The sequence below is a fragment of the Solanum verrucosum genome, unplaced genomic scaffold, assembly GCF_900185275.1.
Source record: "Solanum verrucosum unplaced genomic scaffold, falcon-dt-bn FXZP01000273.1, whole genome shotgun sequence".
Classification (NCBI taxonomy): Eukaryota; Viridiplantae; Streptophyta; class Magnoliopsida; order Solanales; family Solanaceae; genus Solanum; species Solanum verrucosum.
In genome coordinates, this window is record NW_026020163.1 from 620,256 (window position 1) to 645,592 (window position 25,337).

The 25,337-nt window shown below is 34.8% G+C and overlaps 4 protein-coding genes across 5 annotated transcripts; 3 read left to right on the plus strand and 1 right to left on the minus strand.

Moving 5' to 3' along the window:
• The first annotated feature begins 408 nt into the window (after positions 1-408).
• On the plus strand, positions 409-4,832 carry LOC125828541 (signal recognition particle 9 kDa protein). Its single transcript, XM_049507842.1, has 4 exons — positions 409-656; positions 739-807; positions 4,182-4,275; positions 4,497-4,832. Exons 1-4 carry the CDS (start codon positions 585-587, stop codon positions 4,571-4,573), a joined length of 312 nt encoding a protein of 103 aa, XP_049363799.1. The 5' UTR covers positions 409-584; the 3' UTR covers positions 4,574-4,832.
• Positions 4,833-6,239: 1,407 nt separating this feature from the next.
• On the plus strand, positions 6,240-14,424 carry LOC125828535 (protein CLT1, chloroplastic-like). The gene is made up of 10 exons (XM_049507833.1): positions 6,240-6,773; positions 10,090-10,235; positions 10,901-10,938; positions 11,900-12,015; positions 12,820-12,916; positions 13,031-13,066; positions 13,581-13,631; positions 13,704-13,827; positions 14,012-14,137; positions 14,253-14,424. Exons 1-10 carry the CDS (start codon positions 6,310-6,312, stop codon positions 14,420-14,422), a joined length of 1,368 nt encoding a protein of 455 aa, XP_049363790.1. The 5' UTR covers positions 6,240-6,309; the 3' UTR covers positions 14,423-14,424.
• An 865-nt stretch (positions 14,425-15,289) lies between these two features.
• LOC125828476 (rhodanese-like/PpiC domain-containing protein 12, chloroplastic) lies at positions 15,290-24,517 on the plus strand. Of its 2 annotated transcripts, XM_049507770.1 has the most exons (9): positions 15,361-15,671; positions 16,589-16,717; positions 16,932-17,023; positions 17,390-17,490; positions 17,564-17,674; positions 18,370-18,478; positions 18,746-18,796; positions 19,676-19,761; positions 24,476-24,517. In XM_049507770.1, the coding sequence occupies exons 1-8, from the start codon at positions 15,434-15,436 to the stop codon at positions 19,754-19,756; spliced, it is 912 nt and encodes a 303-aa protein (XP_049363727.1). In that variant the 5' UTR covers positions 15,361-15,433; the 3' UTR covers positions 19,757-19,761; positions 24,476-24,517. The 2 variants fall into 2 exon arrangements, with proteins under 2 accessions (XP_049363726.1, XP_049363727.1); XM_049507769.1 differs by lacking the exon at positions 24,476-24,517 and having other exon boundaries at positions 15,290-15,671; positions 19,676-20,090.
• Positions 20,883-24,536, minus strand: LOC125828478 (calcium-dependent protein kinase 17-like). Its single transcript, XM_049507771.1, has 9 exons — positions 24,416-24,536; positions 23,305-23,907; positions 22,887-23,030; positions 22,426-22,578; positions 22,162-22,277; positions 21,798-21,965; positions 21,416-21,543; positions 21,168-21,267; positions 20,883-21,057 (listed from the first exon to the last, which is right to left on the minus strand). The coding sequence occupies exons 1-9, from the start codon at positions 24,507-24,509 to the stop codon at positions 20,956-20,958; spliced, it is 1,608 nt and encodes a 535-aa protein (XP_049363728.1). The 5' UTR covers positions 24,510-24,536; the 3' UTR covers positions 20,883-20,955.
• Between the last annotated feature and the right edge of the window lie 801 nt (positions 24,537-25,337).

The following is a 25,337-nucleotide window of genomic DNA, read 5'->3' on the forward strand; positions in this document are numbered from 1 at the left end:
ATAGAATGACAGTTGTGTACCATAGTCAGTAGCTAGATACGAATAAGGGGTTGTAGAATACATAAATTTCTATCGACGGTGATTTATTAACAAAAGGAGTTATAGTTTTATCACAAAAATATACATGTTGCAATCTAATTATTCATCGTAGTGAGATTTATTAATTGGTACAATTTGTCGTTCGAATAGGTTGATCTTTAGTTGTTGTCATTAGCAATTGAATTTATGTAGAGCAAGTTATAACTTTATATATTATGATGCGAAAATATGAACTTATGTCTCGTGCTTAGGGGCCAACGTGCTAATGACCCGATTCGGAAAGGAAATCAACCCATACACTACACGGGCCAATACGGGTCGGGACCCGTTATTTAGGGCCCATTAACATCTCAATTCCCCTTTTGCTCAAGCGACTCTAAACATACCAATAAAAGACTTTTCAAACCCCTGAGCAGCAAAACTTGAAAACCTCGCCGGCCGGTCACTGAATTTAGCTCCGGCGTCGTCAACAGTCACCGAGAAAACGCTCGATTAGCAGTTATATATACATATATTTATATATAGCAGATACATAGAGAAGAAGAATGGTGTATATCACTTCCTGGGATGATTTCGTTGAGAGATCCGTACAGTTGTTTCGCGCCGATCCCGAGAAAGTAAGTGTTGTTCGACTCCGATGAGTTCAACATTTATTTTTTCGTATAAATTCATGTATTGATGGTATTTTTTTGTTTGTAGACTCGCTATGTGATGAAATACAGACATTCTGATGGTAAATTGGTTCTCAAGGTCACTGATGATAAAGAGGTAACCTTTTTTTTTGTTTCGTGTGATTTTTAGCTATAGTTTTGTGACTTTATTAGTAGATTGTGCATACATGGATGCTAAATTGAGTTTCGATTGTTTTTGTTACTGCTATTTCTATGTCTGCATTACCATTTAGTGCAAGTGCTTGGGTTTATTTTATTGTTGTTAACTCTTGAATCCTGCTGGTGTGTGCGGAAAAGGTACAATCATGCACGAGATTGGTAGTACAGTGATGTTCACGGGTTCTATAAAGAAGTAATGATAAGCTTCTCTTAAGTTTTGATGATCGAAATCAATATGTTTGATATTTGGGATGTAATTGATGCAATTGAAGCTTGTGTATTCATGGGTTGCTGAATTGAATTTTGATTATTTCTATATTTTTTGGTTGAGTTTAGTTAGTCTTTTCTATCTCCGCATTACAATTTAGTGCAAATGTTTGGGTTCCTTTTGTTGTTGTTCTCTGTTGAATACTATTGGTGTGTGTGATAAAACTCCAATCCGACACGAGTTAAGTTTTGATGATCGAAATCAACTTGTTTTGTATTTGTGGGATGGAATCGATGCAATTGAAGATGCTATTTGTCATATTGAGAGATATGATGTAATAACAATTAGATCAAGCATACATATGTTTGTTTTGTGGCTACAATAAAATCATTGAGGGAAGATGTTCATTTCTTGGGGAGGCCCTGATATACATTTTGGTTGCATAAATTTGATGTGGCTCAAATTGACATGTTTTTAAAGGTCATATTTTATCAAGAGAGTGATAAAATATTACCACTATTATTTTTGTATAGTATGGGTCTAAGATGTGCTTTAATGAAGCAATGTTGTAAGTAAATACTCATATAGCGGACCCTAACTTGCTAGGGATTGAGGCGTAGTTGTTGTTCTTGTTTTATGTGGAAGCAGGGTATCTTTAAACCTGGTTGGCTGAGGTGTTTGGTCTATCTTGTAGTAGTTTTTTAGTGTGCTGTTAGGCTTTATAGAGATGAGTGTTTTGGTATTCCATAGTGGAAGTTGACTTTCTTTAGGGGGAGAGGGTAGATATCCAAGTCATGCACTCATGCTTGATGGCATATCTTAGTGTTATTTTTTTGCTTATGTGTGAAGTAACGAGTAATGGGTTTCTTGTTTTGTGTCTGTTAATATTTCATATGCACTATTTTCTTTTTCTCCTTACCACATGTTACACTCATAACGTCATGTTCATTTTCTTAATTGCTATTTCTCTTGTGGTCTATAAGTTGTTAGAATTCCTACAACTGTAATATTGATAAGGTAGAACTCTAAAGAGATTCAACGTCGGGGAAGAGTTAAAGTGAGAATCAGATGAGAACACTGCTTAGCTGGGAAGTACATGGAAAAAGTTGATTAAGAGGAAAGCAGGTTATGTTTGATGTTAAAGGAAGTCTTTTCTTTCCTTTATGACCCAGGATTGTGGAACCAACTAGTTTAACACCTAAAGAAGACACGGCTTTGTGCAATGATGCCAACAATTATACAGCATCTCGAGAAAAGCTTTTATGGTCTAAAAAGTGGAGTCATCTGCAATCCTTGGACCTGAGCGAGCCAAAACATTATAGTAACCCAGATAATTTTATTTTTTTTCCTCAAATGGATAGTATCATTGACATACCACATTCTGCTATATTTACAATAACAAATATTTCTCTTTCTTCTTTTTAAAGCTTATATCATGTACATGCTTTTGTTTGGATGTTCTTGAAGTTGATTCTTCTGGTGAAAGGAAGGGGGAAGTGTGGAGTCGAAGGGTAGAGACAGACAGACAGGGAGATCTGTTTTATCAGATGACCTGTGTATCATCTTTTGCCTCTTTGAGATTACTAGGGGATGGCTTTTAAGCTTATTTTTTGTGAAGCTTCTTAGGATAGGTTGCATAAATGACTTAAGCCAATTTTTGTAGTTCTCTAATCACAAATTTAGAATTGACCAGATATTTTGCTGGAATCTCTTCTAGGTTTCATATATCTCCCTAAACTTCAGTAGAGGGCACATTTAAGATCCTTGATGCTGTACCTACTATGCTTTTCCTTTCTCTGTCATATTCTTTTATGGTTCAGTTCAGCTCCCCCTTTGAGTTTTTTAATATCCGATAAATCCCGTAGTTTCCATCTTCGAAACTTGATAGATAATGAGTCTGTCCTTTTACCAGACTTGGTCCATAACAGGATTCAAACTTGTGACATGCTATCCCTCATTGTGCTACCTTTGCCATTTGTCAAAGCGCTGAGGCCTCTCCATTGTCCTTTTTCCCTCAACATACTTTTATTTTTCTCTTATTACCTAGCTTGTGGTGAACCTTATTTCTTTTGGTTCTCTTATGTTTGAACATTAGAACATACCTCAGCTCTTTTGCAGCTTACTTGGGTGACTGGACATTCTGTCAGAAACTTTGATGATACCCAAATTCAAAAGTTATTAGTACCTCTCATGGAAAAGTAATAGAGAATAGTCCTAAAATAATTGTGTTCTATTTTGGTTTGAAATGTTTGAGTTGGCTTGTATAATTCTGATGGTAAACCAGTCATTGAACGGAGAAAATATGATCACCTTCCACTTCCTTCGTGCTGAAACTAGAAAGAGTCAGTTAGTAGGTGCCTGTTCCTATTCCTACCTTTCTGCCCCCTTCCCCCTTCCCCCAAAACCCAACCCAAAAAAGGGTAGGGAATAATAGCAGCATCGCTGATAGGTATGTGATAAAGTGTGGAAATAGGTGGCGTGTGTTGCCGTACGCCCTTTTCCCTGCAGAGCATGGTGACGTAATTATCTTTCTTATAAACAGATCTTCAAGCAATGTCTATTATATGGAGTGTGTGTGTATGCGTGTTTTCAGGTTAAATAAAGGACAAAATGATGATTTATTGTGTGTTTTTGTATTAGATATTATATCAGTGATATACATACATGTTATCTCAAGTGAGTCTAACTCTTCTTTTTTTTCTCCTCTTGTCCTTAACTTAGACTACTCACTGTACTTGCATAGTATAATTTTCAAACGAAGAGGCGTCAGTTGAACCCTCCCTTCTCTACCTTTAGCTCAGACATTGTTATTTCTTCATGGTGTTGAATAAAGCTGTTATTCAGTCTTTGCATCCAATATTTGGGTTCCTCTTGTTCTCGCGTGAATGAAAAGAGGGACATTTGCTGCTCCGCTATGTAATGTTTCCCTTGTATGCATTTGGTAGCTCATAATTGTGGACTTCTGTAGCTCTTTTATGTAATAGTTCCTTTTTAGACATTTGGTATGTAATGTATCCAGTATCCCATGTTTGATGGGAGCATGTCAGAGAATTTTCCATATTGGTTGCCTGTTCTAATGGTTTGTATTTTTAATTCCTTGCTAGTGTATCAAGTTTAAGACTGACCAAGCCCAAGATGCCAAGAAGATGGAGAAACTTAACAACATTTTTTTCACCTTGATGTCTCGTGGTCCAGACGGTATTACTTTTTCAAACTTTCTTCACATGGTACCTTGTTTGTTTGGTATAAGTAACATCTAATGACAATCTGATCTTTACTAATTACTCACGTGTACCTTGTTAGACATGCTTCTATCTTTGCGCGTATTGATTCCTAAGAAGTTCTATTTGATACGTGCATAGTTGCATCTCCCCAATGCTCCAGTCATCGTAATGCTTTGCAATTTCTCTTCGTTGCAGCTGATATATCTGAAGTGGGTGGCAAAGAACAAATGGAGGCACAAGCACCTAAGAAAGGAAGAGGAAGGAAACAATAATTCTTCGATGGGTTTGTTGCTGCAACTCTCTACTGCTGTGAAGATAATTTTTTAAACCTGCAAGGAATTTCTCTCCAACTTCTTTTTGTATTATTAGTGGAACATCTCTTTTTTGCTTTTTGAAGATAGTCCTTTTAATTTGCAAGCTCTGGTATCTTAGCTTATTTATCTTTGCAGAGCTTAACTTGAGGATAAACTAACTAGACTAGACAAATGTTATCCAAGTAGTCTTTTTGTGTCCCATAATGTTTAAGATTGACAAAAAAAATGTTTTAAGACTGTGTACACACCACCCTCTCTAGACTCTACTTGTGGGGTTGCACGAGGTTTGTTGTTGTTGCATAATGTGTTAGGTATCTCATATCTGCTTTGGAACCTTTCTAATTGGAGTTCGTGCTGGGAAGCTCCACTTTGGGGTTTAACGCTCTTTACTAAGAGCGATTTTATCCTCAAGACCGAACTCAAAATCTTCTCTTAATGATTAGTACTCCTTCGTTTCAATTTGTTTGTCTTACTTTCTTCTTTTGTCCGTTTCAAAATAAACTTTTCTTTTCTTTTTTTAGCGATTTTTTAACTTCAACTTTCCATGTGATATGTTTAAGACTACAAGATCTAGAAGATCCTTTACTTTCTCAAACTTCATATCAATTCAAAATTAGACAAACAAATTGAAATGAATTAGTTTATGAGACTGACGTGGAGTGGAGTAGTCGCGACACTTCCTTATTGGATCTATTGGTGTCACCAAAATGGTAGGTAGGTAGTGGATGTGTGATGTTTAGAGTTGTCACTCGTGCACCTATTCTCAATCGAAGAATGAGTGATCTGTTAGTCAACTTTGAAAGGGTTGTATCAAAAGTGTTAACAATTTATTGTCTTTTTATGTTTTTAAAGTTCCTTCTCTTTTCTTTTTCTAGTCACTACACTACCTTTTCAAAGTAGGGGACCTTCACTAATGATTTAACACAACCAATAAAGTGTTAATTATTCTATATAAAATATTCTAGTTATTATTACTACTGAAAAAGGACCACACATTAAAAGATTAAAAAGCCAACAAGATTCTTTTGATAAAAATCAATGGCTAAAGGCTGCGTTAACTTTAAATAATGACACAGATAAATGAAATAAGTAGATATTTTTAGTATCTTTTTTGCAAGTCAATATTGTCACCTAAAACGAATTACACACTAAAGCTACGATCAATTCATATGTTATATTCCAGCTTCCCACAACTACTATCATGATTATTGCTAACAAGAATTCCCCATTTCGAAAATTATTAGATAGATCATTAGGTTCAAAGTCGTATATCACTGCTATGAAACATTTTAAATTGAGCATTTAGTTCTCGTATATAGTTCTACACCGATAAAAAGAATATGTACCATGTGAGCGAATTTGACAACTTCCATCGAATGCACTTTCAAATTTAAGACTTCCACAAAATTGAAATTAAAAAAGAAAATCAAAATGCTTACGTATGCTATGATGTGAATGACTATATTAAATTGTTTCCTTCGTTGTAACTTCCAAAATTAAAATTAAAAAAATCTGACATAATTTTTAATTTCCTATTTTGTCCTTAGGTGTTTTTCTGTCGTAATCACCATCATATTACAAAAAAAAAAAGAGTTATATAAGAGCTTCTTCTCAAAATTCTTATTATTAGTAACTGAAAGAAAAAATAAATCTGTTTTACGTATTTTCGTAATTGATAATTGTACAATCTCACCATGTCGGTTTGTACTCGCCGGATAATTACCGGCGAATTGTCGTCGCCGATAGCAAGGTATCATATTCCGGTAACAAAACTTCCAGCTGTCCGGTCACCGGATTATCTCTCTTCCACATATGTTCGTTATTTCGTAAGCAATACTCGCCGGCCGACCTCAATCGTTAGCAGATCAACGAGAACGAAATTTTACGTAATTGCGGCAGCGGAATCGACCGGTGTATTCCGCCGCCGCGGACTCGATGGCGGAGAGAATGGGAAATGGAGGACGAGGAGGAGGTGTGCGGTGGGAGATCAGGTTGTGGAGATTAATGAGAACCGGAAAAGTAGTAATCGACGGGTGGAGGTGGCGGTTGCAGCGACGGCTACGGTGGTGCTAGGTGTAGGGAATCGCGTGCTTTACAAGTTGGCGTTAGTGCCTTTGAAGAACTATCCTTTCTTCTTGGCTCAACTCGCCACTTTCGGGTAATTTTCTTTTCGTTTCTATTAGTTGTGATCCTTGTTGATTCGGTATGAAAATATAATTAGAACTATAGTTTTACTTAACTATTAGTAACATACTTTAGAACTCTAAATTTGATTATTTGTATTATTTTACGTAGTTATTTATGACTAATAGCTTGTTTGTATGAGCGATAAAAAACAACTAATTACGATTCACCAGATTAATTTTAGGTAAGTTTATTTTATATTTAGCTATAATAAAATTATAAAATAACTTATTTCAAAATTGTAATATTATTTCTAACTCTTGAGATAATTTATTCCAATTAAATAAGTCACTAAGTTAGAGTGATAGAATTTTCTAATTTGTGAAAATTGATAAATAAAATAAAATATCTATTCAGAGTTTATTTCCTTTTTTGACCTTTCAGCTAGTCAAAAAAGAAATTCTAGTTATGAATATTTTTACTATATTTTTCAATGGACAATATTGCTTGTAAATTTTTGGAAAGTAAAATGAATATATATTTTTTTATATAACTGACCAACTTAGCGCGCCTCAACTAATTTTAAAGATATCTAGAAAATTTTGTTGGGAGCACCATCTCCAATTGAGCGTTATAGTGTGCGATATAGATTTAATTGAAGTTTAAATATATGCATTGAATATCAGATGGAAAAAGAAGTACCTATTATCTCCTACCGACCCAAGCACGGAATGATGATCTGAAAATATAATTAACAATCGTATGCTATTTTTGGTTTTATTATTGATTTGAAATAGAAGTTTTTTTTTTTGGTTTCCTTGTTAACCCGCGATTTTTTCAATTAAATATGAAGGAGAATTTAACCTTCCGCGATATTTTAGGGTGACCCGAGTGGATAGTGTAAGTCAACTATCTGTTTGTTATTTCTTTAGTTCTATTTTACTGTCACCTTTTTTTCTCCACGTATTTTTGAAATACATTAATTAAGAAATAATTTGACGTATTCCACATTTATTAGAGTAAAAATAGTGAACCGATTCTCTTTTTTTATTTTTAATTTTTTATATAATAATAACTATTTTTAGAAAATGTGATAAGTAAAAAACAGTATGTAGGGAGTATAACATGGTCAAAGATGCTGAAATTATAATGAAAGGAAACGACAATTATATTATAATAAAAATATAAGAGAGAAATAGAAAATATATCAAGCGGCAAGGTACATTTAATTTGTACAATTGGTATGAGAAACAATTTGTAAAATATAGTATTTTTCATGTAAATTAAGAATATATAGATTTTACATATTAAAAAAAATGAAATAACCTAGTTCAACTTATCTATATATTTGTTTTGATGTGTGTTATTCGACCTATGATCTTTTGGAAACGGTCTTTCCGCCTCTACAATGTAGGGGTAAGTTATACGTACACTTAATCATCTCCAAACTCTACCTATGAAATTATATTAAATATATTATTGTTATAAAAAAATTATTAAATATAGAAAAATATGCTTTTTTTCTTCTTAGTAATGCTCCATGTAAATCCATTTTGTAATGTGTGCCCTTAGCTGAAAGACAAAAGTTCATTTACAAAAATAAAGAAAATGGAAAGCCACGTGATAAAATTCCAAGGTCACGTGACATGATGTCAAGGGTAATAGAGACATTTAAAGGTACTGCCTATTTTTGTCAGTGTCAGTCCTTGTCATACTTTCCATAGATGGGGGTAATAGAGTAATTTCCATCTTGATAATGCATAGTATTAGTGATTCACAATGAAAGAATAAAACTTTGCATAGCCTCTTTCAATTTATCACTTCCCCTACCTAGGATGTATTCTTTCGACTGCACCTTGGACCCACTGGACCATATTACCATAGTTTTCTAGTCATTGATGCATCATCAATTATTGGGGGTGTAGGTTAAATGTTATGTCATGCCAAAAGTTATACTCTCTCAATTTATGTCACATTTTGAATATCGAGATTCAAACAAGTCTATTTTTTATCGTAAATTTTTTCTATATTTTGAATTATCAATTATTGAGACTTATAGTACTTTTTATGTAGTTTACAAATATATAAATTTCATTTTAAAAAATTTAAAGATTTCATGAGGAAATTCTCGATCAAACTGTTTGACTCTCGAAAAGCGAAATGTGTCACATAAATTGAGATAGAGGGAGTAGTAATTAATAGTAAATATGGTAACTTTATTTCTTAATCAAGTCCATCAAGTGCTATATTTGACTCTAACCCGAGCTATGCTCGACCCATCACTTAAGCTTCACCATTGGTAGGATGCTGGTGTTACTCAACAATACCTCAACACAATGTGTGTGCATGTTATTCTTGGGAATTGAACCACTTATTAGGATAAAACACTTACCATCATATAAAAAATGAGCACAACTTTATTTATTAACCAAGTTCATCAAGAAAGCACTATGTTTGACCATGACACTGATCGGGTCGTCCCATAGGCAGAATGTTGGTGTTCCCTTAACAATAGTTAAAAATTTGCTTTGTATATTTGAGACCTATGTGTGACATATTTGCATTTGTTTAATTTTCCTTTTAAAATTTAAATCCCTGTAGCCTTCATTGTTAATCTTTGTGGTTAGAAATAAGAAGTGGTTCTAATTTGTGATAATTAAAAGGGAAAAAATTAAGTATTACCCCTACAAACAAGTTTAACAGTATGCTTATTCTACATATACAATGTCACTGGAAAAAATAATGCTCCTGCAGGATGATTTTGCTCTACATTGTTTGTGATACTTGATGCATGGGGTAACTTTATTATGCAATTTATTAGGGGAGATTGAATTGTGTGCTCTGTACCCTTTTTTGCTTGGTTTCCAGATTTGGTTCAAATGATGCTTTAAATGAGATGAATCAGAAACAGCAGAACTGTTATTAATGACATTGGTTCTGATGAACTGGTTCTTATAGTTAACTTTCTAACAGCCACACAAGTTCAGTTTTAAGCCAACTTTAGGTAGTATTGAAAGTGCAGGGATCTGGTCCTATCCGGCCCAACCCTGGAACTTTGAACGGGTGGCTTGTTTGGATGGCAGAACGGGGATTCGTGAACTCTTTGATAGTGTGACTAAAGTAATTTTAAATATTCCTCTATCACTTAACTCACATTACTAAGACTTAAGAAGATAAAAATCATAAGTATGTATAAGTTCTTTAGTTTCGCGCTGGATATGCTGAATATCTGAGTACAATGCATCAATAATAAAAATTTGTAGACACATTTGTTACTGATTGTTTATTTCCAGTTGTTTTGTTTAATGGTTGGAATAACTTAATTGCTTCGTCTGCGTCCTTTCACCCAGATATGTACTCGTATACTTCTCTATCTTATACGTACGGTATCATACTGGCAAGGTTACTGATGAAATGCTTTCCCTTCCAAAAATTCCATATGTTGCTGTTGGTCTATTAGAGGCTCTTGCTGCTGCGTCTGGCATGGCAGCTGGAGGTAATACAATGTTTATGCTGAATCAAATTACTAGAATATCCAGTAGATGTTTTAAAGTATTTTCGTTACTCAAATTGGATATCTCTTTGTCAACTATGATATTCATCAAAACATTATTTCTTCATGTGCTTTTATTAGTACTAATTAGATGGGGGTTACCTGCAATGTTTCCTGTAATAGGTAATTAACTTCTATGGAAATAAGACATTATTTTGAAAGTAAAAAATTCAAAGCAAATATAGAGGACTTCTAATACTTTTCAGTTCGAAGTTTTTTCTTTGTATAATGTTAGCCTAGAAATCTGAAAAGGAAAGTGATATCCTTTAAAATTGAAGATGCTATGAAACACAATTATCTAAGTAGATTATGTTTTATCGAAGTGTTTATTGCAAAGGAGTACCATAAGTAATTGCAAACCTCTAAAGACATTTTATTGCTTACAAAATACAAAGAGTCCTTTTGACAAGACTTAAACAAGTTGCTCTCGAAATGCCAATTTGTTGACAGCTTGTATTATTTTTCATTTAGTTCATGGACCTCTCTATTTGAAATTTATTTCTGGATCTTCTGTTCTTTTCATGAAATCTTGAACATGAGAATTTATATAGCTTTGCCGATTTTCGATTCTTTACTTAATCCTTTGTTATTATTCTCTTCTACAACAGCTATTCTTTCCGGGGCCACAATTCCAATACTCTCACAGGTAATAAAAATTTGAAATTTGTTTCCTTTCACCTTTTTTTTGAACTTCTTAGAGCATATACTGATAATGAGCCACATGATTTTAGGTTTTTAGGAAATGTATCCATCAGTTCAAGTGCCTAAGTCTATTGATGGAAAACTAGGAAGCTTACCTGAAAACTTGATTGCAGGACCAAACACTTTGAAGATAGGGAAATAAAAACTAAAAATAGGGAGCGGGTGCTAATATAGTAGTGGCTTGACTGCATAAGTATATTTGTTCTAACAATTTTACGCTCCTCTCATAGAACATTGTCTACGAAGACTATCGAACAATTTGATTGTTGACATTAATGGGTTCATTTCTTAACCACTGATATTAAATACCTGTACTCAGAAAGATTAACTGGTCACCCTAAAAACATATGATTTAGATAATGGGAAATCAAATGCTCTTAAGATGTGCAGTCATATAAGTTGATCACATAAAACATAAGGCACAAGTAGTACACGTAGAAGAGGATAAGAATGAGATGAAGTCACCTGAGTAGTACCTCCAAATGCACAGGCTTGTAGAATTGATACTATGATGATTGAAAGTGCTAAAGTGGATGAGGTAGATCCAATTCATATAAAAAACCTACAGAGTCTTATGTATATATTCGGACTTAGCAAAGAATAGAACAAAACAGAAGCAAAAGATCCATATATGTTTGGCAGGAATCTTTTTAGTTTGTTTAGAGATTTTCATGTCAGTGTAAAATTTATAAAACTTATAGTTTTGGGAGATAGAAAAAGGACAAATGGTTGAGTATTCAAATGAAATGGTCCAAATGAATATTGAGGACCCCAACTAGTGTGAGATTGAGGCATAGTGCTTGTTGTTGTTTTACGGACATGCTTGTAGGCTTACTTCGTGTAATGCTTCCTGTGACAAGTTAATTGAATCTGTTATTTAACTCGGCCATCTGTTGATCTTGCAGAGCTTTCTTGTGTGGCAACTTCTCCTGTCTTTTATTTTCCTTGGAAGAAGATATAGCCTCAACCAGTTGTTTGGGTGCTTTCTCGTGTCTGTTGGTGTTATAGTAACTGTAGCAAGGTATGTGACACAATTTCTGTCTATAGCTTTTTGAGAATTACGTAACAATCAGTTTGCAAAATTTGTTCAAGTGGCTGGAAGTTTCTAACTACTGAGATCTGAAGCCTCGTCGTCTATTTAGTTTGTGGTGATAGTTCTTCCTAAGTATGTCTATGCTCCTCTTGGATTTGGCCGTGCCATTGAGGCTGCTCAGTCTCATGCGATGCAGTGTCATTGAGGAATGCACTTACTCCAAAAAATAAAACAAGAGTTTTTCCTAAAGTGTTCTAAATCTTGTTGTCATGTGAAGTTTCAGAAAACTTATTGATGCACATAAAATTGCTTGGAAGTCAATGTCTATCTTCTCTATATTGTTTAGCGAAGAAGTATAACAATAAAACCACCAAAAGTTCAAATGGTGAAGTGTTGCATTTGTGCTTTCTCTTTCTGCGTATGGATGATGCTCAGTTGCAGATACATATCATTAGTGTTCCCTTTGTCAAAATTATTTGTTGTTGAACTAGAGATTTTGAGAAACCAATCAGATGTTTCTATAATTCTAAGTATCTACAGTAACCATACCCCTAAAGTGTGCATCATCCTATCACACTCCAAACTTCTATCTTATCCTTACTATTGTGTTTGGTTAGGTAGGACTTCCACGTTATTTATTACTCATGGATAAATGAAATATTTGAAATGATAATCTACTTCCAACAAGAGTTATCCTCTTTGGAAAATCTTGGTTTGCAATTAAGTTTGAATGAGGAACCATACTTTCAAATAGTGGTTGAATTTCCTGATTGTCTCTTACTTAATTTGCAGTGGATCTAGTGCTGGATCTTTGATGGACGGTGGTGTATTTTGGAGTCTTTTGATGATAGTTTCTTTTTTGTTACAAGCTGCGGATACTGTCTTGAAGGTTCATACCTTCCCTTTTGTTTCCTCTCTTCTTCTTTCAATAGGATTTCGAGGTTTTGTCATCTTCATGATAGCAGTATGATTTACCTAGAGGATTCATTTTCCTTGTATGCAGGAAGTAATATTCCTGGATGCTGCTAAAAGGCTGAAGGTAGGCATGCTGCAGATTTTTCTATCACTCCTCAGTTTCAATTTATTTGTCTGGTTTTGACTTGACGCAGATTTTAAGAAAGTAAAGATTGAATCTTGTGGTCTTAAACTAAAGAAATGTTGAATGTACCTAAATGCCCTTTAATCTTGTGGTCTTAAAAATGTCAAGTGAAAAATTGAAATCAAAGAGTTGCTAAAAAAGGAAAGAGGCATTCTTTTTGAAATAGACTAAAAAGGAAAGTAAGACAAACAAATCGAAACGGAGGGAGTACATGATTTAGCTGTTAAAAGTCAGAAAACCATTATCTGAATAAGAAGTTTATCTTTGTCGAAAAGTAAGAGGAAACTTATTCTGCTACTAGAAACAGTTGTACCTAGACTTGAGCGTCTTTAGTCACCTTGCCTAGGTTCAGTTAGCCCACAAAAATGTATGTTGAATTCCTAACTTTGTTCTGTTATTACTTGACATACTAAGATCTGATGGTCTTTTTCTTAATTTACCATGGTATAAGCAGGGAGGTACTGTTGATCTGTTTGTTGTGAACTCGTTTGGATCGGCTTACCAGGTAGGCATCTTGTACTATTTATAATTCACTGTATTCTTTTCCTTACTGAAACTGGTTCGACATCTTTTGCAGGCAGTTTTTATATGCCTTCTCCTCCCATTTTTGTCGAAGTTATGGGGTGTTCCATTTACTCAACTGCCAAACTATCTTAGAGATGGTGCTGCATGCTTTTTGAACATCGGCACATTATCCAGTGGTAAGTAGTGAAATAGTTTGAGTTAGCTTCTGATGATGCACGAAAAGGAGAAGCATGAATAATGAACCTTGGACCTAATTCGACCCCAAAAGCTAGATCATGCGATATTTTCTTCTCAATTTATTACTCTTTTATTCAAAGACAGAGCACTGATTGTAGTTGTTTCTTTCTCGTCTTGTTCTAGGGTGTGCTGGTGCACCTCTTCTACCGCTGCTGTTTATCATTGTCAACATGGGTTACAATATATCATTGTTACATCTGCTTAAGATTTCCTCTGCTGTGCTATCTTGTCTCGCGTCTACAGTTTCAGGTATTTCACTTACACTAGCAGATTTAGTCTCAGCTTACTGCAGTTGAAACCTTTTCTTCTAGACGAATATCTAGGCGCTACTGACCTCAATTTCTTTTGATACTTTTCTCTGCAGTACCAATATCAGTCTTTTTATTCACATTACCATTACCATATCTTGGCGTTGCGTCCTCCCTCCCACCCGGTTTCATTTCAGGAGCCATCATCCTCGTCATAGGAATGCTTGTCTATACTTGGAGGCCATCAAGTCGCCTAAAAAATCAGGAAGTTGATTGCCACTGTTAACTTCCGTCCCTTGTCACATTTGAGGTAGACGAAGATACGACACCATTCTCCAACTTCCACAAGAAGTAAACGAGGGATCAAGATGTGCATGGTGATTTTTTTATTTTTTTTCAGTTCTAGCCTCTCAAACCACTTTTCTGAAAATCGTTATCAATCAATGGAGGTTTGACAGGATTATTACTCAAATCCGTTGCTCTTTTTAAATGCATGGAGTCTGTACCATTCATGTCCTTATAAATTTGTTCCAATGCCAGAGTTGGTTGTTGTATATCTAGAAGTACAGAAACAGGGGCGGAGGTAGAAGCTCAGATACGGGTGCAGCCAAACCCAGTAGTTTTTTACTCCTAAAGTGTATTTGTGTTACGAAATTCTTTGAATATATACACATAAAATTTTGACCTGGTTATTAGCACTTGTAGTAGTTGTTCTAAAATTCAGCTTTTTGGTTGTTCTGCTGTTCTAGTAGGATTTTTCTTAGAACTGTGTTTTATAGCCACATTCTGGAGGTTTTGGCAAAGTTAAATGTCAAATTGATGACAAACTGTATAAAGCTATTCTTTCTGAACTCTCCACAGGTGCTGTTAAGGCTCTTCAAAGTTAGTTCTTTGGACATTATTCATTTTTGTTGGTTTGAGACTACATACTCAATACTCAATGTAATTTCACAAGTGAAATCGGGAGGGGTGATGTGTGATGGTGATGATTTTCTTCATAGACAAAGATGTATGACTAATTCAAAATCCAAGTAAAAACAAAACATGGTAATATACCCTTTATCCCAATTTATGTGTCACGATTGAAATAAAATTTTCTTTGTATTATTTTTTTAATGCACCCCACCAAACAACCCCTTACTAATCAACATATAGATTTCCAAAATCTAGGGAAGTACTAAAGTCAAAATGAAATGGAAGGAGTAGTAGATAGATATAGTTTTCTAATCTTTCAAGAAAAAAATTGCATAAAATTGATTTCAATTTGCATTCCAAATTTCTCAAAAAATCCCAAAAAATGTTGAGAATTTCTTCTTCTTCTTCTTCTTTGCATGTTCCATCAATTTGTGGAGCACCAGTTAATTTCATTCTCTCTTTCTTGAATCCATCTTCTCGTAAAGTATCAAACTTTACTCGCTTAGCTTTACTTCACTCGACAACCCTTTTCCCCAATTCACGTAATTTCCAGTTTCCCAGCTTCAAAAGGGTGTCAACAATGATGGGTCGTACTCATTCTTGTTCGAGAGTGGTTACAGGTATTTGTTTGATTTTATGAACAATCTCTATTGTGTTACTGTTTTTTGTTCGTAGCTGATGGATGCTTTGTTGAGGTTGAGCCCTAGTGTAACAGTAGAGTTAAAATGTAGGTCAAAATGGAGGGGGGTGGGGTAGAGTTGTTCTTTTTGATGATGTGTAGGCAGTGGCCAAGCTGGGATTTTCAGAATGAAAAAGCTAAAAGATTCAACATTTACTATATATATATACCCAAAGAATGATTCTTTTTGGATAACCGTGGTATCTGAGACAGCATACGACACAACTTCCATGAGATAGACCAGGTAACTCTATCAATGAAGGCAGTGTTTTTGTCTCTGCTGGAATTTGGACACGAGACCTTAACCCAAAGAAATGATTTTGACCTTTGTGTATACGGTGCACTTTCCGGTCGTAGCTCTGCCCGTGCCTGTAGGTCATGGTTTGAGCTGTAGAAACAGCCAATTTGCAGAAATAATAAGGGAAGGTAGCACGATTTGTAGTTTACTGGTACCATAGTTTCCAGGCAATAAGTGTGAGGTCCATTTTCACTTGACCTTGTGTATATAGTGTACTTTTCCTCCCTAGCTCTGCCCATGCCTGTAGGTCATGGTTTGAGCTGTAGAAACAGCCTATTTGTAGAAATATTAGTGGAAAGCAGCACGCTTTGTAGTTTAGTGGTACCGAAGTTTCGCGCAAACTGGCCCGGACACCACAGTTATCTCCAAAAAAAAAAAAGTGGCTTCATCAATCATCAGAAATGTGAGTGTAGCTATTATAGGTTTTGTCTGTCTGATGTCCTCTGGATCTTGAGATCACGTAGTGGTTGTTCCAGAATCTGAAGGGCGAAGAGAGTTCTTTTCCTTTTGCTATCATCTGATGCATGCTGCTGCTAAATCTCACAATATATAACTTTCAGCTTCATATAGTGCTGGGAGTGGTCCTGGAGGCAGTTCTGGAGGCGATCGGGAGATATTGGTGCAGCATTTACTTGTCAAAGAAGACGATCAGAAGCTTCTACTCGACCTTCAGAAAAGAACTGCTGAAGGTTAATTTTCAACTTTATTTCTTAGTAAGGAAAGCCCCAGTAACATTTCCATACAAATTTAAGAAGCTGAGAACAAATGAGGACTAAATTTATAAGTAAGTTATTCAAATGTCATGATTAAATTTGAGAACTGGGTATGTTAGTATGAAACAAGTTCTCTCTTGATGCTTGTCCTTTCATTTATATTGTTGACTGAAATGCTTGTTACAATCAGGAGAGGATCTAAGTGATCTGGCCGTTGAGTATTCCATGTGTCCATCTAAAGAAGATGGGGGAATGCTGGGCTGGGTGAGAAAAGGGCAAATGGTATGCTTCTTATGATTCTTATCTTCAAAAGTATTTTTCTTCTTTTTCTTCGGCTTTTGGTGACAGGAATCAAATTTTCTTGTGATTATGTTTCCAGAATGTTAATTTTCATACTGACAGGCCTTCAGATGATAGCAAACAAAATATCATACATGTGCTGTCTTATAAACATTTAGATGGAGATTTGACTTTTGTTATGATTTTAAATTTCCAATTGTACATAACTACACCATTGTTGCCTTTTGTTATTTGTATCCTAATAAGTACCTTTCTACTTTTTAGAAGTTGCATTCTTGGTCACCTGGATGCCCAGGCTTAATTGACTTGATTTATTTGTTTTTGTATTTTCATTGTTAATATTATTAGGTGCCAGAATTTGAAGAAGCTGCATTTGGTGCACCTCTGAATAAGGTTGTAAAGTGCAAAACTAAGTTTGGGTGGCATTTGTTGCAAGTTCTATCTGAGAGGTAATCAAAGAAATCCTTCTTCACTTGAACAACTCAGGAGCCTTGTTCTTACTTGTGTTACTGCTATATGCAGGGAGGAATCTGTACTTGAACACATCCAGCCGAACGAGTTTCATGTGAGGTTTCAAGATCCCTCTTTCCTGGAAGAGGCTCAATTGATTGATGTTCGAGAACCAGAGGAAGTGTATGAGCTCGTTTCTTTCACTATTTTAGAATACTCACTTGCAGCTTTAATATCTTTTAGTTATTTATTATTTATTTAAGTTAATGAGCATACTGGACTTAAAATAGAAAAGAGTCCAAGGGGCTTCCCAAGTAATGAATGTGGCTTCAGTTGTGAAGCGTGTCCACATGGTTCCTGTCACACGACAAAGACGGAGAGAATAGGTATATGACTTATGGGAAGGCAATAGCTTTTGATGCTGAGCAGAATTGACCTGTCTTTCAGCCTTCAAATATAAGGAGAAGCTAATAGAAGCTGCCCACCAATCTTGGGGGTGCATTAAAACTAATGATGTTGTGATGTTGTTCTTAGCAAGATTCACTTTCAAGCCAGAAACTGCCTCGAAAGCTAGTAATATCCCATGCAAATGTGGAATTTATTCTTTATCTGCATCACACCTGGCTTATGAGTAATAGTAGTATTAATTGTACTAACAATGACAATAACAAGTTGTGCGAGTCAATTGACTGATCTTATTTGCTTCAAAATTAAATTCTCAGTGCTCCTCATTAGACATATTTGGCGACATTGGAAAGTTAGAGCATGATACTTAAACATGTGAATGCATTGGAAGGAGGATGAGGTCACTATATTTTTCTTTAGAAGAGCAGGAATCATGGTTCCACTGTTCATTTCTGCTTTTTGTGTTGTGACAGGGCCCAAGCTTCTGTACCAGGATTTCAGGTTCTTCCTCTTCGCCAATTTGGAGTCTGGGGACCAGAAATAACTACTAAGTTTGATCCTCAGAAGGACACTTATGTGTTGGTTAGTGCATGTTCTTCTTTGCAGACACTTCTTAACACTGTTTAGAAGCCGGTCTTCTGTTCTTACGCTTTGAGCTAAGAGTTTCTCCTTAAACAGAAGCATTTAACTCAAAATTTGACTGCTTATTTTGTAAAAATCTGTCATGATAAACTATGATAACATATAGAGGGTCAGATGGGTGAATATCGGTTATTCAAAAATATGCTTCTCCTCTTCCTTCCCTCCCTTTCCTGTCTCTTCTCAAATAACTTTTTGTCTTCTATGCAGTGTCACCATGGCATGAGGTCACTACAAGTCGCCAAGTGGTTGCAGACGCAGGTAGGATCTTTACCTTCATTTGTAGTTGTGTATAATGTCAACAGATAAACCTGTTCTACATGTAATGGAAGGTTTTTGTGTTCCTATCATCCTTCTGAGATGCAAGGCATAAATTGGAACAGTTATCTCTCATACTAGTAGATGAAGATGGTCTTTTAGATCTTCACTTGTGGACTTCGAGGCATAAGTAAAGTGTGATGTGTACCAGAAGAAAGTTGGGGTTCGGGTTGAAAATTAGGTTTACTGAAGCATCTCTCCTATTAAGTATGCCAAAAGCCTAAATGCCTGTTTATATAAGAATTATTTATTTTCACAGCATATACTTGTGGAAACTGCATCTTTCTAAAAGATGCTGGTTTAAGCATCTTCCTTCACAGAATGATGAACCTAATGCTAGCCAAGTGAACAGTCTTTGGCAACTTGCCGTGAATGCGAAAGCTATTAACGAGTAGTAATTGTTTTTCCCTTTTTGAGAGGAATTTGACTTAACGAGCTTCTCTTACACCAGCTCACACCTAAGAAGGGGAGGGGGGGGGGGAGGACAGGTTATATAGGAACGATAGTAGCTTCTGGTTATAGCACATATAGATGATGTATTTTGTTAGTGGGTGTAAAGTCCCACCTCCAGAGGCTTATACTATTCTATTCAATGTACATATTAGTTTTTACATTTGATCCACTTTAGTGTGTTGCATGCTATGACATGTTTCATACACCAAATGATTTGAGAAGTGGTGAAACTAATTATGATGGTTTATTTCCAGTATGTCGATAGATCTTAGGTGATATTACCACTAGAGGTGCAATTCTGTCATTGTTCATCCTGTCATAATGAACCATTGTTGCTTCTTTACAAATTTTTTTATTTGGGATTCTCAGGGATTCAGGAAAGTATTTAACATTGCCGGAGGAATCCATGAATATGCTGTCAAAGTTGATCCATCGATCCCAACTTATTGAAGCGGGTACTCTTCGTGTCCCTGCTCTTTCCCCTGCCCCTCCTCCCGGTGACAGAGCTAAGTTTGGACAAAACCATTTTGTTTTCGATTTGTCCTACAATTTTGACTCAAACATCCTGGGAACACAATCAATGTGAATGGTTGATGTCAGGACATCTTTTGTACGCTATCTCTGTATTTCCAACATGCCTAAGCATCAAATCATACAATTTGCTACGGTTTTCACCATATTAGAGATAACACAATGCATAATTTTGAAAATTTCTCCATATTTTGAAATGTTGCTAGATGTTTATGGATTTACTGGTAGTGTTTTGTCACAATTCTGTCGTGTATGAAGTGGTGATTATGAGCTTTTGCGTTCTGTTTCAAATTGGTATTGGCATGAATATTCCATTGGAAAGGAGACTTGGAGCAACTGCCAAGTTATCTCCCTGTAACCTATAGGCTATAGGTCACAGGTTCAAACCGTGAAATAAGATGCTCGTGTCAGGATAAGTTGCCTATATTACACCTCCTTGCGTGCATCCTTCCCTAAACCCTGTGTGAACGCAAAATGCTTTGTGCACTGAATTTCCCTTTATGATATTCCATAAAACTTTAATAAATCATGAGAATCTCAACAAGAGAGAATTTTCATTTTCTGCGTCATTCTATTTTTAAAATTAAATGTTAGTGTAAAAACTTTATAGTACATCTTGAGATCTCAATTGGTAAAAGGATATTGCTCTTAGTCAGAACTCTTTCAATAATTTGATGTATGTACATAAAGACAATATCAAAAAGGTTATTGATTAGAAAACAACACTTAATATCTATCTCTAGTGTTGCACAAAACATATATATACACATGTATTTATATATTATACATTATGATATATTATATATAGATAGATACATTGAAGACCCCATTGTTTCCAACTCAAAAACAACCATTAAAAGTAACCATTAACCAAAAAAGACCCTCAAATCACAATCTATCCATCAAATTCTACTATCTTATTTTTGTTTTCATTGCATTTTTCTTCTTCTTTTTTTTCTTTTAATATTTTTAACATATTAGTTAATATACAAGAGCATCTATAACTTTGAAACTCTCTTGAAATTTGGTCTCTCTCCCTTCAATAAAGACACAAATAACTTTACTTCTTTTTTTTTGTTTTTGCCAAATTCTTCTGATAGCAATAATAACAACAACAATTATTCGACGAAAACGTCCCTTCGTTTCTTTGCATTTGTTGCTACTTCTGGATTTCCTTTCTTCATCATAGCTACAAACTCATCATAATTAATACGACCATCCTGCACAAAAAAAGTTTTTATTTATATACATTAATTTGTAAAAAATTGCAGAACTATAAATCATTATATGCATAAAGTGTGTGCATTTTTAGATGTTCTTTTTTACTTACATTGTCAGAATCAACTTCAGAAATGATTTCTTTTATATCCTTTGCATCATTCATACCAAATTCTATTAAAGCTTGCTCTAACTCTTCCATTGTAATATACCTGATATCAAAAAAGAAAATTATATCCTGTAATATAAAGTTGGACAAAAAATATTTACACAATCAGGTCAGTTATGACTTAAATCTTCTTTTTTTCGGCCGGCACGTCCTCTTCCTTAAGGAATTTTGATTTTGGGGAATAAACTTACCCACTGCTATCCTTATCAAAGTATTGGAAAGCTTTGTAAAGATGTTCCTCTCTGTCCATTTTATTCATTTGCATTGTTGCTGTGATGAACTCTTCATAATCAATTGTTCCATTTCCATCAGCATCAGCCTATAATGTTATCCAAAAAACATATACACATCAGAATTATTAGCTTAATTAGATGGAAGAAGCAAAGGCACAAATTAATCTTCATTTTTTCACTTTTTCATCTAGACAAAGTTTAATCTTAGACATCAAACACTAACTTAATTCATATTCATATTGAAATTCCTGTTATAGTGGTTGACATTCAAGAAAAAAAAGAAGTGTTTTGATATTAAAAAGACTCATTTTGAAGAACTAAAAATGTTTAGAGAACTTACAGATTCCATTAATTGCTTGATTTCATAATCTGATAATTTGTTGCCTTGTTTGGCTAATCCTTGCTTTAACTCCTCAAGTGTAATTGTGCCACTATTATCAGTATCTATTCCTCTGAACATCTGCTTTAATCCCATTATTTCTTCCTCTGAGAGGCACCCTGCAATAACCTGTAAATTTTTCCAAGTTAATATATACATTTTTTTGATGAATTTATACTTCTCATGGTGTACTTTTTAAGTATTATGTACCTACAATGATTAATATTCTTGCACCATCAAGTTAAGTTACTTACAAATTGTATACAATAAGTTTGACTGAAAATATACAGAAAACAACGCTCTACAGTTTGACTGTATAACTTACCCGAAGAGCAACTTTCTTGAACTTGTTCATAGCACTAAAGTTTTTGAGCTTATTCAGAACAGCATTGTCAAGTGGTGTATCTGGTGCTTCTCCATCCTCCTTGATCCATGAATGATCTAATTCATATTATAATATATACGCACTCAATTAGTTAGAAAATTGAATATGCAAAAAGTACTAATTCAATACCTATAAGTGTGTGTGTGTGTGTACAGTGTGTGTGTGATATATATATATATATATATATATATAGAAAATACTTACTTAGGACTTGGAGTGCAGTTAACCTTTGACTGGGATCTGAATTCAACATTTTCCTAACAAGGTCCTTAGCTCCACTAGATATTGAAGGCCATGGGTCACTTGAAAAATCAACATGTCCACGCAGTATTGCGTTGAATATTCCATTTTCAGATTCTGAAACGCACCAACATTTTCTAATGAGTATAAGTTCTATATATTAACTGTATAGAAGATACGGGCCTCCAAAGCAAGATTAAGATATCCTCTTAGATAAGAAGACTTAAAAACATCAATCAATAAAAGAAGGTTTGGTAACAAAAGGAAATCTCTCTTTCTTCAGTTAAGTGTGTGCATTTTAGTATTAGCCATCTATCTTGGAATTTGATGGGGATTAGAATAGAAAGAACGTGAAGCGTTAGTGCTACTGGGTTGATTCTATGGAGGATATACAATCAGATAATAATTTTTTGTAATTTAATTACCTGCCCAAAAAGGAGGAACACCACAAAGAAGAATATATAACATAACCCCAATACTCCAAATATCAACTTCTGGACCATATCTCCTCTTCAACACTTCTGGTGCTATGTAATATGCACTCCCCACTATGTCTTTAAACACATCTCCTGTAACATAAAAAGAAAAAATATGCATAAAAAGGAACATAGTTTTGTTAAAAGATTCAACAAATATTCAAGATCTGCCTTAAAACAGTTTATGATGCATGATTTGGAATGTGTATATGCAGGGCTATGTTAAAAAAACACAAGATTCTTAGGTTATTTTTGATATGTTAGATATATGTAACTCATGTGTCAAAAAATATTTTTCTTTAAACTTTGTTCCGACCATATAAACATTGTCATATGAAATGAAACAAATGGAGTAGATAGGTATTACCTTGCTTGTAGAACACAGAAAGACCAAAATCAGTAGCCTTGAGAGGTGCATCTTCATCCTTGCTAAGTAGGAGGAAATTTTCAGGTTTAAGATCTCTGTGAATGACCCCCATTGAATGACAAGTATGTACAATTTGCACAATTGTTCTTAACAATGAAGCTGCTGCTCTTTCTGTATAATGCCCTTTAGCTATAATCCTATCAAAAAGTTCACCTCCAGCACACAATTCCATGACCAAATGCACAGAATGTTTATCCTCATAAGCCCCTTTGAGTTCAACAATGTTTGGTTGTTCTGTCAAATGGTGCATAATTTGCACTTCCCTCCTTACATCCTCAATATCCTCTTTATTCACTAATTTCCTCTTGGCAATTGTTTTGCATGCAAATTGCTCCCCTGTTTGTTTGTGTGTGCACAAATGTGTTACACCAAATTGACCTCTTCCTAGTTCTTTACCTAGGGTGTATGTTGCCTTTATATCCTCCATTGGCCTGCCTAATACTGGCCCTATTGGGGCTGCCTTAGATGGCTTAGAAGAATGGTTTGGTGATGCATGTGGTGGAGCCTTTGATGGTGTAGTGGAACCTTGCATGTCATTGTTCCCTGCATGTAACAACACGAGATGTCATCAGACACCGTTTCATTGAAATTTTTTTGTATATATTATGTGTCCAGGCACATGTCTCTGTTTCTATGCATGTAATTAACAAGAAAAGAAATGCCATTACACATTGTTTCATCGATAAATTTCAATAGAATGTCTATGCATGCATATGCATTCAATGAACATGCATCTGACTGCATATTTATGTTCTTATGCATGTATCAACACGAGATGTCATCAGACATACACACACATCTCTGTGTTTTTATGCATGTAACAAGAGATATCATCAGACATCATTTTGCTGAATAACTTTCAATAGAATACATGTATGTACACGATGCATATGCGTTTTCTGAGCATGTCATCACGTGTTTTATCCATGTATTAACAAGATATTTCATCAGATTTCTATTTCATCCAAAAAAAATTCAAACATAACATATATGTGCATATAGGTTGACATTGGTTGAAAATGATGAAATTTGAAAATCAAGATTTACATGCCTGCATGTGATTCTCCTTGTTTTGAATATGATTGTGCAATTTCTTCATTATTTTGTGCAGGATCAGTCTCTGCCTTTGAGCAACAACCCCCCATATTTATTTATTTATTGGGACAAAAGGCAAAGAGTAAAAGATCCAAACTACTTTTTTTTTTGGTTATGTTTTTATGTTTTTTGTTGGAGAAAGGAAAGGGAAGATTAGAAAGTGAATGAAGGGAAAATGGGTGTGTCCCAGAGGGAAAGCAAGAAAGGAAAAAAAATGGGGGGTTTGAAGGGAGTCAAAAAAACAACAAAAAAGAAAAAAAGAATTTGTTAGAGAATTAAGAGTTTCATTATTGGTGTAGAGAGAGTTTCAACAAAACACACAAAAAACAGAAAAGCTGAGAATTCTATGATGAAATGAGGAACTCATTTGCTTAGAGCATTGATTCAGAGAGATTGTAGGACTAAATTAATATAACTATTTTTTTTTATTTTGATAATTTTTTTAAAATGTTGTTGAAAACTTGTGGAAGGAATCAAGTTTGACTGTGCTTATTTGTGGGGGATAAAATTCACTAATTATTAATATTATTATTTTAATAATAATGGTTCAAGTTAGTTGTTTATTGTTTTCACAATGGGTGATATCCTAAAGACTTTTCATGTTTGGTAATATATAGTACAGGTAGGTAGGAAATGGGAACATCGGATAGTTGGTGTAGTTAGCTTTAAGGTGTGTTTTAATATATAAGCAAGTGACCAACAAAGATTGTTTCCTTCATCTTTAATTAAACGTCTCGGGTCTGAGTCCCCTTGGATACAGAGTACCCTTTGTTAGGGAGCATCCGAATGTGGGACTTCGCAATGCGAATTCGAAAAGTTGTAAAAAGGTGATAATTGAGATGTAATTTTGACCATACTACTTAGGTTTTGAGGTGTCC